Source organism: Sycon ciliatum, chromosome 10, assembly GCF_964019385.1.
Source record: "Sycon ciliatum chromosome 10, ocSycCili1.1, whole genome shotgun sequence".
In the NCBI taxonomy this organism is placed as follows: domain Eukaryota; kingdom Metazoa; phylum Porifera; class Calcarea; order Leucosolenida; family Sycettidae; genus Sycon; species Sycon ciliatum.
In genome coordinates, this window is record NC_088652.1 from 18,642,471 (window position 1) to 18,653,580 (window position 11,110).

At 47.7% G+C, this 11,110-nt stretch overlaps 1 protein-coding gene across 1 annotated transcript; it reads left to right on the forward strand.

The window, feature by feature from the left end:
* Nucleotides 1-1,008: 1,008 nt before the first annotated feature.
* Nucleotides 1,009-10,649, forward strand: LOC135825553 (uncharacterized). Its single transcript, XM_065338166.1, has 6 exons — nt 1,009-1,370; nt 3,440-3,545; nt 3,771-5,183; nt 6,102-6,242; nt 7,500-7,781; nt 9,633-10,649. The coding sequence occupies exons 1-6, from the start codon at nt 1,215-1,217 to the stop codon at nt 9,920-9,922; spliced, it is 2,388 nt and encodes a 795-aa protein (XP_065194238.1). The 5' UTR covers nt 1,009-1,214; the 3' UTR covers nt 9,923-10,649.
* The last annotated feature ends 461 nt before the right edge of the window (nt 10,650-11,110 follow it).

An 11,110-nucleotide genomic window follows, 5' to 3' on the forward strand; every position in this document is an offset into this window, starting at 1 on the left:
AATATTAATAGAGGCGTTACGATGAGTGTGACTGGGGTCGGGAGTCCCGGGACCTCGGGCTCAGCCAACCAACTCGGTCCGATCTGATTCTGACCTTGTGCAGTTGTGGTAGTACTAGTAGTACTACAGTAGTAGATCTACGTATTATTTTAGGCAGCTGACATGCACGATTGTAGTCCTACTACAGTACTACTGTCAGTAGAGTCGCGCGCTGAAGAACGCGGAGCCCAAGAACGTCCAGCCTGAAATTCTAAGAACACCACAGCCTAAAGCTAAGAACGCCGGTGTTGGTTTTCTGGCAGCTTGTGGAATACATATGATCCAGTACGGATTGTTTCTAAGAACGTGCTATAAGGCCAAGTAAAAAAAAAAGCTAGATGATCGTCCCCGTCCGCCCCAGTTTTTGTCAGCGCCCCAAGAAATATTTTATTTTTTAAATCGTGAGTTTTACTATATGGACCACATACTACTAGTATATCACAACGTCAGTATCGATCTGCTGAAGAAAGAAAAAGAAAAAAAAAGAAAAAAAGAGAAAAAAAACCTTGATGTTGTTGTGTACACTGTGTGCATGAGAGGGTAAAAAGTAAAAAAATAAAAATAAAATCCTCCCGCCCTCCCCGATTTTTCCAAAAAAAAGGACGATCATCTAGTAATTTTTTTTACTCGGCCTAAGAACGCAGCCAGATTGCAGAAAAAATAAGAACGTCCCAGGCTAACCCCTTGGAAACAACGTTCTTGGGCGCGCGACTCTACTGTAGTACTAGTACTACTAGTCCTAGCCTAGAAATCCGGCTCAGTCATGGTCATGAACCATGTGAACCGGGCCGTGCGCGGACGTGCACGTAGATCTATGTTAGTGTTTTTCACGCAACCAGTGCCAACACGACAACAGTCAACATGGTCAACACTGCCACTGAGTCTGTTATGTGCCAGTACTGTTTATCCTGCAGGCCTGCTCAACTGCCGACACTATTAAAATTTATTTCACATTTTCAGTGACTTGCGCGCTATTCTGTCTGAGTCTGAACAAGAAATGTCAAGTTTGAGACACATGCCTGCTAAAGCCATGTACACAACTACTTGGATGAATTATTTAGAAGAGGAGAGAAGGAACTTGACTAACGATGTGGGGCCGCCGCCACGACGAGCTGATCCAGATTGAATATTTCAGGGAACAATAATAATTTTAATTCTCTGGAGTGATAGGTAGGATGCACTTCCATGTTGGTACTAGCGGGCCAGTCTCCGCTTGCGCAATCTTCGTGCTTCTGCTGATCGGTGTGCACGTACACCAGGCGTGCTGTGCCGATATTGAGCTACTGTTGAGCGATAGTACCGATGGAACGTACAATATCAGCATCGATGGTGTAAGTCAGCAATACCAAAATATTCACTATGCAGTACATTGCTGATTGTGCGTACAGTTCATTGGAGACTAGCTTTTCGAGGAGATTCTTTGGTCGAAGTCAGCAAAAATCGTGCATTAAAATTTTGTAGATCTAGACTCGGATGGAGAGCGAAGGGTTAGACTCAGAGGACCATAAGTTGACAAGTTATCCGTTCTGCCCAATACTAACGATTATAAGCAGGATAATGGTGAGTCAAAATGTGCAAGAATTAGCACAAAAATGCAGCTAAACATCAGGTCATAGAATGTCAGTATCACATCAGTCAGTTTTGTGCTAATTGTTGCAAATTTTGACTCGCCATTTCCTGCCTATAATCGTTAGTTTTAAAAAGAAAAGACCAAAAGTTATCCGTAGATTGTGTCCAACACTAACAGTTATAAGCAAAATGTGGTAAGATGTTGTGTAATGAGAAGGTGCGATAGCTAGCACAATACGGACTGATGTTATATTGACATTCAACAACCTGATGATAAGCTCTATCACGTCTTGGATGCGCAAACCAACAGCCAACATCCTTCAGCATTTTGCTTATAACTGTTAGCGTTGGACACAAACTATGGATAACATGTCACACTTTGGTCCTTTCTTTTTTAAATTTAATCTTTGGCTCTCCATCCGAGTTATAATCGTTGGTGTTGGACAAAACGGATAACTTGTAAACTTATGGTCCTCTTTTTCTAATGCTGTAGATTTGTACTGAATTGTTACAGATGAACCCTGACTGCAGTCCAGCAGTGCTCCTATGGGTAGTCACGCGTATCATGTAAAAAAAACAAGAAACCTGTTCTATGCATTCTTCAACTAAAACCTCTCAAATTTAAGTTTTATATCTGAGCAGATCTAGTGCAAGACAAGAAGGCAATTATCGGAGAAATCAGAAATGTACCAGTGACTACTACTTCTGCTGGATGGTAGATTAGTAAAGAGAATGCATGAAGCAGCTCACTGCAGCAGACGATAAAGCTGCTGCAGGTGTAAAAGCAGTAGCCCGCAAAATGGCACGAAGAACAGCACGTGACCAAGTGAAATCTCCCTTGCTTACATGTATACCATCCAGTAATTTGTGTGTGATGGCTTGCATCTAGAATGGTTGCACATCATTGCCATGCGACTGAATTTCTGTAGATACGGTGTGCAGGGCATGTAAACCAATACATTGCGGTGTACAGGGCATGTAAACCAACATTGCCAACGTCATGTGACCCATAGATGCAGTGGTTGCGGGGAGTCGAAACCAGCATGGCTGCCTGGTCATGTGATAGACGTGCAACAGCTCCGCGGTCTGCTACACCACAGGGACAGTCATAATCATCAATCCTGTCCTTGCGTCCATATTGGACCTAAAACTGAACGAGCAAGTATGCCGCCGTCTTGCTACCTGCCCTGCATGCCACCATCAAGACCTTACCAGGGGCGTAGGAACTACTAGGAAGGTGCACTACATTGGTGCGGCTGTGAGAACTTGAAAAGGCAGGGGGTCCAGGGTAGGTATTGGCGGATTCTGCTCGAAAAGGTGGCAGATTCTCCTCGAAAAGCAGTGAAATTGGCAGAACCATACAAACCTTATGGCGGGCAATTCCTCGAATTCTGCTCCATTTCTTTATCCACATACCAAACATGCATGAAACTCACCAGAAAGAGTACCGAATTCTGCCAATTTTTCTGCCGGCATTTTCCGCATATGCCTAGTCCAGGGGACCTCTCCCAGGAAAATGCTAGGAAACATTAGGCCCAATCAGCACATATTTCATTGCTTCAAGAATCACACGCTAAAATTGCTGGTGCTTACCGGCTAATGTACTCTCCCCATGTGCACATTTCATGCCAAGATCTGAGGTTTCCTATTCCCTATCTAGCGGATCATCCCATCCGTGTTCGTGCTCATTGCACGTTCAGTGTTCAGCGGACGGCTGATAATAGCGGATGATGCATTAGAGCGCTGCATGGGGGGCACGCTAGGGGAGAGATAACAATCATGTTGCGGTCTCATGCAAAAGATTTTGTGCTATTCTGCGGGTGTTTCTTAGGTATTATGGCTACGCAATGCACCCACGCGTGTTCACCTGAACAACAAGTGGTATTCCAGTGATCCTGATGAAGGAGAGGAGAAGTTGAAGCTGGTAGAATCGACGGGTGAGTTAAAAATTGTTGTGAATCTTGAGCAATTTCCGGATGAAATCCAAGGAGAGAGTAGAACATAATAATATGATGTGGCTCTCGTTATTACACGCCATAGAAGAACAGTGTACAGCCTGGGTTGTCCAGCCATTTGAATAGTGTCCATATCTGTCTACCTACGCTGCTGCTGCTGCTGCTATGGGTGCTGCTGGTGCTACTGGCTGATGCTCTTTCTTGCAGGCTCGTCTGGGCATGATACCCTGGGCCAATGGCAGAGCTCATCATCTCACTGGATGGCTGGAGACGTACCGTTCATCACAACCAACAAGCTCTACCCGACCGAGAAAGGACTGGCATCGGACCTGATCATCTTTGAGCAAACATACCCGGAAGGAGGCGAGGGGACGTCGATAGACGACCGCGATGCACCATCGTCCGCGTATCCGTCGTTCATGACCAAGGATGGTGATGGACTGTTCGGCAAGCTGGGCTACCTGTCATTCCACGGTGGCATGTCAGCTGGTATTCTGTGTGGACAGTACGACCCACACTTTGGCGGATCCGAGACCAGCCAGATAGCCCTGATGGACGCCAGTCTGCGTACAGTGATTCTGTCTCCACTCGACGGCTTCCTGACGCACGTGATGAACGGCAAGGCCGACGCTCTGAACATGGGCGTTGGCGGCATGTACGCGTCCGTGTGGAAGAACTACACTGTACGGTCCGTGCTGTACGCCGGCTATGGCGTGCGTGACACGTTCATGCGCTGGGGAGACACGCTGCTGCTCTGGAACGGCGGTAAGCAGCGCACGAGCACACAGGCCGACGTCTTCACCAGTCGCCTTGGTTACAGCACCACGGGGATGTACTTCTACAACCCGTGTGACGGCAGCACGCTGCCACACTGCAAGAACTACGAGGACACCATGGTGCAGGTGGATGAGTATCGACGGAGTGCCAACATACCGTACGGATACTACCTACTGGATTCCTGGTGGTACGGGGAAACAACCTACGGTGGAGTGAAGTGGTGGGAGGACATCCCGGAGCTGCTCAGCGAGCGATTTCCACACGGTCTTCAGTGGCTGTCAGAGAAACTGGCCCTACCGTTCAAATGTCACCACGGCATGTGGAGCAAGCAGACACCGTATCCGAAGAACTATACATTCGTCAACGATACCAAGGGTGACTGGATGCCGTACGGCCCGGATGTGTGGGACTATCTCTTTCCCAGCGGTAACCAGTGGGGCATGCAGTGCATCAAGCAAGATCATATCAGCGAGCAGGTGCAAATGACTCCGTTCTACAGCGACCTGACAGTACCCGACGCCTGGCTGATGGGCCAGTCGGGCGCCGCTAGCCGCAGCAATGTGGCCATCAGCTACTGCATGTCATTCCCCTACATCACTCTTAACAGTGTGCGTGTACCCGCAGCGACGCATCAACGCCTTGGCTCGGACTATCTGCCTCGCTTGAACGAGCGGAACTGGAAGATCGGAGCCCAGAGCATCCTGGTGTACTCTGTCGGCATGCTGCCATACAAGGACACATTTCTATCTAGTGCTGAGGAGACAGCACACTCTGGAGAGAAGTTCAAAGGCTTCCATGAGCTGGGTTCTCACTTGCATGCTGTAGTGTCTATACTCAGTGCAGGTGAGTACTCTAATTTCAGTAATTTTTGGTGCTCAATATTTGCGGTATGAGGGCAAAAGGCCGGGTTAGGTGAACAGACATTCTAGGTGCAGAGAAACAGTTCCCTATTGGATTATGTGTGTTAGTGTTTGTTCGGTGTATTGAAAATTTAGGTATGAAACAGACGCACCGAAATTATCGAAAATAAAAGTACTCCGAAAATTTGTGAAATTACAGTACCGAGTCCATATTGGAGGTCTGACAGCCTCCATTATCGACTCACGTTGCCGTCAGACTCCCGTTCAGAACAAGTAGTGCCAGTATATTAGCTGTTGAAATAAACTTCATGGAGCTCTGTTGCCTCGGTGCTAAGTTACCCGAACGACGCAAAGGCCATTGCTCATTCTGTCCGTGCGCTACATTATGCTGTCGAGCTTTGTCCTCACCTTGTGCCGAATACAGTGAATGCAGTGATTTCTTCATCGTCCAGATTATCTCCGAAATCACACTTTGTTACCAGTCGTTAGGTCTTGGTTATTGGCTCTCATAGCAGCATTGTGCTGACCTGACGAATTGCATGGCAGTCTGTAGAATATTTCTCAATTTTTGTTGCGGCACACATTTAGTATGAGGTGGTGAAGGGGGGGGGGGGGGGGGGGGGGGTGGTAGCTCATAGCCTACATTACAACTACATTGTACAGTCGTGGCCTAAGAAATCCGACCCGCGAGTCAAAAGTATATCGATAAAATCATGCACGGTCTGAAAAAAGTTGAACCCCCCCCCCCCCCATCCAAAGGCCGTAGGGTCCACATGAGCCTTGGTGGTGCTTTCCGCGTGTGGGTCGGATTTCTTTGGCCGTGACTGTACATGCCATACGCGCGTGTGTGTAGAACTTAGAAGTGACGGTGAGCTAACTTGCTGGTCTTTGTTCTGTGCAGGCCCGGTTGCACCTGCGGACGCGGTGAACGGTTCAGACATTGATCTGTTGATGTCCCTGTGTCGTGAAGATGGACTGCTTCTGAAGCCGGATCTTCCCGCCATGCCGGTTGATGCTACCTGGAAGAATCGTGTGTTTGGAGGTGGGTGTGTTCATGCACGCACTGTGTCCTAAGCTTTCACTGCCTCCTTTCCTGAAACCAACCCTTGTGTGACTCATGAAGGACGTCTCGAATTTGAACACCAACTTATTACATATACGTAACGCTCTAAAGTACCGTCACCACCGCGGCCGCCGCAGCCACCGCACACACACACACACACACACACACACACACACACACACACACACACACACACACACACACACACACACACACACACACATGTACGGACGCACACACATGTACGGACGCACCCCCCCCCCCCCCCCCCCCCCCCCTGAACGCAGATGCAAACACACACATATACACCTGCATGGACCCGAACCATCAGAATCCATGCCAGGACTATGATGGTTACTAGAACCAAAAAGTTACTAGAACCAACACAGACCTATCCTTACTATTCACTTTCAAAGTGCTGGTGGATAAAATTCAGCCCTGTGTGACAGTGAGTCAGTGCAAGCGGTTCTTGAGTGGTCCGGCTGTGCCTTTCATACTTTGTGAATGATACGACGGTGCACATGACCGGCCCCTCTGCAGTTAACATTCGATGGTGGCCAAACAGTTGATCGGGCCATGGCCTGACCAACGGTACAGGCTCTGCCGTCCCTGTGTGACAGTGAGTCGGTTGATAACACCGTACCCTTCACTATGTTCTTGGTCACAGACCTGTGAGCACTGGGTAGTGCCCTAGTGGTGTGTAGGGCTGACATAGTCATGATGCTGGATTTCATTGAGGGAGACCATACAGGGGCGGATCCCGGAGGGGTTCCAGGGGTTCCGCGGAACCCCCTTAATTTCAAAAATGTACTACTGACAGCAATATGCGTGTCCATGTACATGTATCAGCTATTCAGCTTTGACTATACTGGAACCCCCCCCCTGGTGCTGGATTTCATTGAGGGAGACCATACTCTTTCTGGCCATGTTTCATTGAGAATGACTGTACTCTTTACTGCCAGTGGTTCTGCATCAATCCTACAGTAAAACATGTAACTAACGACCACCCCTTGGGGCCAGAGAAAGCGGTCTTTAGTGTCAGGTGGTCCTTAGTTACAGGTTTGCACGTCACAACCATTATATGAACGTGAGACCGTCCGTGCCTGACAAAGTAGTCTGTAGTACCAGCCAGGCTGGTCGCTAGTCATGGTGGTCTTTAGGTACAGGTTTTACTGTATCGGTACTAACAGGAACGACGTGTTACTCTTGCTGGTCCTGTGTATTCCGTTCTTACAGACAAGTCAGCACCTGACGGAGAGCTATGGACGACCTCCTCTACGTTTAACATCACCTCAAGCATTTTTAGTACCGATCGCGATAGCGTTGCTATGCCGACCCAGCTGACCTGGCTGTACATATTCGCATCCGACCTGATGAACCAGCAAGCCGTGTCCACAGCAGGTCTGGGTAGCGGCAGTGAGTGTGTGGGATACAGTACCAACATGACCACTACAGGACAGACTAGTGCACTAGTCATACACACCGCAGCCAGTCCAGCAATAGAGATCAACGCCACTGGTAAGCACCATCAGACTGTCGCTTGTTACTGTATGTCAACAAAAATTCGGCGCATATTAATTTCGGCTGTTTTCGGCCTGATCATTTTTGGCCGAAAATTTGTTGCTGCCGAAAATTTGTTTTGCGAGGTTCAGTGTGACAGTGTATACAGGCAACACAAGTCCAGGCCGAAAATGTGTTGCAGCCGAAATGTGTTTTAGCCCTGGGAGGCCGAAATTTGAAGGGGCCGAAAATTTGCCGACTTACAGTGTCAAGAGTCTCTAAGCAAGGGCACTGTACTATTTCTGCTTCAGGAGAGCGAAAATCTATGGCTCTCCAGCAGCAGCAGCATCCCTAAAGTCACTGAAGTCACTACAGCACTGCCTGGTGCCAAAGACCTGGGCATTCGGGGACGTCAGCCTAGGCCGTTCGTATTTTTTTATGTAGAAACTGTTTATGCAGTCGAGCCACCATGTACATTTGTGTGTCGTGCACTTTTTCACATGTTGGCCTGCTCATACCTCAGTGCATCATTCTTCAGCGCCCGACAGTTGTGTATGGGTGCCGATTTCGTTGACGCTCCGTTTGCAGTGCCGCCAACACCTCATGATCACCAGGCAGGAGTGGCATGAGTCACTGTCAATCAGGGAGTTGTGAGAACTGACGCTGGAGGCCATTGAGTGGGGAGTGGTGCTTTCCTACAGGTTTGCCGAGTGTCACGTTTGATGTGCGTTTTGCACCTTCCACGCGGTAGTTGTGAGTCTGTTCAGTGGCGCTCTGATGGTGTTAAGTGCGAGCTCAAATGCCACTAGCCACATATTCTTCACTCATACCGCAGAAGTTGCAACGTTCCAGTTCATACCCCCTTTTCTAAATAATAATTTTCATAAGTATGAGGGAGTGAAAAAGGGAATACCGTAGAATCCAGCGAATAAGCCCACCCGCGTATAGGCCCATGCTCGCGCACAAGCCCAGGCTAAGTCCGAACATCCCGAAGCTTCGCCGTACAAGCCCATAGGCCTAGGTCATACCAAGAGTTTGGTCGTACCATGCACGTAGTACATGTAGGGGTTTTTTTCCTTGTACATTTCAACACAATGATCGTTTTTTGCACCCACACAGTGGCTTTCAGCAATGTATTTCTCACTTCCTTGGTACTTTTCAATAGTACAATATTGGTGTCAGCGTATAAGCCCATGCCCGCGTATAAGCACATATTCTTGTATAAGCCCACCGAAATGCTCTTGTGAAACAGATAAGCCCATGGCCTTATCCGCAGGATTCTACGGTAGTCTGAATAAAACATTCACCGGGACTTGAACCAGACATGTGGCACAATAAGAAGTTTGATAATGCTACTTATCACAGGCCTAGCCTGCCTGAAAGTGAGACAGTTGCCTGTCCGGCTGCCTGTGGCCACTTTCTCCCAGTCCCATAAAAATCCTTTCCATGAGTTACATACAATGTACATCAGACCACCTTGGGCATGGGATCACTTTGCTCAGTCCAGACGGTGGTTGAAGTTCTGAGATTCCTCTGTGCAGCAAGTCACCACTGTCAATGATGTAGTACTGTACTTTGGAGCTCTGTACTTCGCATGCGTATTGAGTGCTGGGTACCACCGGTGCATGCTGAGCCTTATTTAGCTTATCTGTGTGGATAAGCGTGTGTGTGTGTGTGTCTGTCTGTCTGTCTGTGTCTGTCTGTGTGCGTGTGTGTGTGTGTGTGCATGTCTGTGTTTTCTGACGTGCACTTTTACGTGTGTCTGCACTTTCATGTGTATAATTCTGTGCGTGTTTTCACTTGTTATGTGGTGTTGTGCTCCATGTCTGTACATGTATGTCTGTATTTGTATGCCTGTACCCACTGCAGGCAGTACGTATGGTGACTTTAGTCTGACGTACGTGGCACCACGCATGCCCGGCGGCTGGACTCTTCTGGGAGAGCTGAACAAGGTCGTGCCCATGTCACCGCAACGTGTCACACGGATCACTGCCAACGCGACTACGGCTACGCTGACCCTGAGCGGGGTGAGTGGTGAGAAGGTAGCCATGTCCTGGTTGGCTGCTGGTGAGACTACCAGTAAGACAGTCACATGTTCCATAGGTATATCCAATACCAGTGCTCTCATATTACCAACTGGTGTTTGCAATTCAGTCTAGCATAATTTGACATAACTATTATGTCAAATTTGAACTTCAGGAATTGCTACAATTATAGAGAAGAATATTTGGTACATCATATTATGGACTCAGATGGAGAGCCGAGGTTTAATTTTTACAAAAGAGAAAGACCAAGGAGCTACAAGTAACGCTATACTGTCCACTAACACCACCTTGTAAAACGTCAGTACCGTCGGTCAGTGTCGTGCAATGTTATCGCGTGAGCTGATTGTTTAGTAACTGGTGGTGTTAGTGGACAGTATAGCGTAACTTGTAGTTCCTTGGTCTTTCTCTTTTGTTACATTATATTATGCGTGCGAATAATGCCTGCAGAGAACAGCTTTGGCCTGATTGTCATCTTACTGATTTGATTGGACTTTCTGCCGTGTGACCTGCGGGCATTGGGAAACGTAGCCTCACTTATCTTGGATCTTCTGGCAAACGGGTACTGATGAAGAGCAGGTTAATTTCCCAGCACTGTTGTCATGCGTATAGTTGCTTCTGTGCTTGCTTTTAGCCTCTTTTTGTAATCTTTTATTGGTTTTGCCCACTATCCTCAGCTCAACGTAAACAGTAAAGCTTGATTTTTGAGCCATTTTTTGTTGTACAGTTTTAATATGTGCATTTTGAATTAATTACCGGATTTATTCTGTACGCACACTGACAGTCAGCGTTTGTGAACGTTTGTCTTTGTCGGATAGCCAACACCGCCGTCGCCGTGCATTAATTATTGTGCCTCTGTGTGTAGGGGTGTGCACACGTGCCTGAATGTGTGTGTGTGTGTGTGTGTGTGTGTTTGTGTGTGTGGATGTGTGTGTTTGTGTGTGTGGATGTGAAACAGTGTAACATGACGACAGTGTACTCGTATGAGCGGCCAGCGGCCCGCTTTCACTGAAATCCGAGTGAACTAATTATTACGTAGAGTTTGTGCTGTAGAAAAAAAAGGTTATCTTCTGCTCGTGACGCCATTGTAGGTGTTGGGTTGTGATACCAGCTTGCTGTGTTTTTTTGCTCACTAACTCCAGTTGCGCAGGGACTGGTGGAATGCGACCCAAACATGTACAATCATGAGATAGAGATGTACCGAAAGTACCGAAAAGAAAGGTACACCGAAAAGTTGTGAAATACAGAATAAATATCATAATGCGGAATGGGCAGTGACAACTTTTGCATGACTGTCCTGTATGA

Coding starts and splice junctions, on each gene's coding strand:
- LOC135825553 (XM_065338166.1), top strand. CDS start 1,215: ATGCACTTCCATGTTGGTACTAGCGGGCCAGTCTCCGCTTGCGCAATC. Junction 3,546..3,770: donor GAAGCTGGTAGAATCGACGG/GTGAGTTAAAAA, acceptor TCTTTCTTGCAG/GCTCGTCTGGGCATGATACC. Junction 7,782..9,632: donor AATAGAGATCAACGCCACTG/GTAAGCACCATC, acceptor TACCCACTGCAG/GCAGTACGTATGGTGACTTT.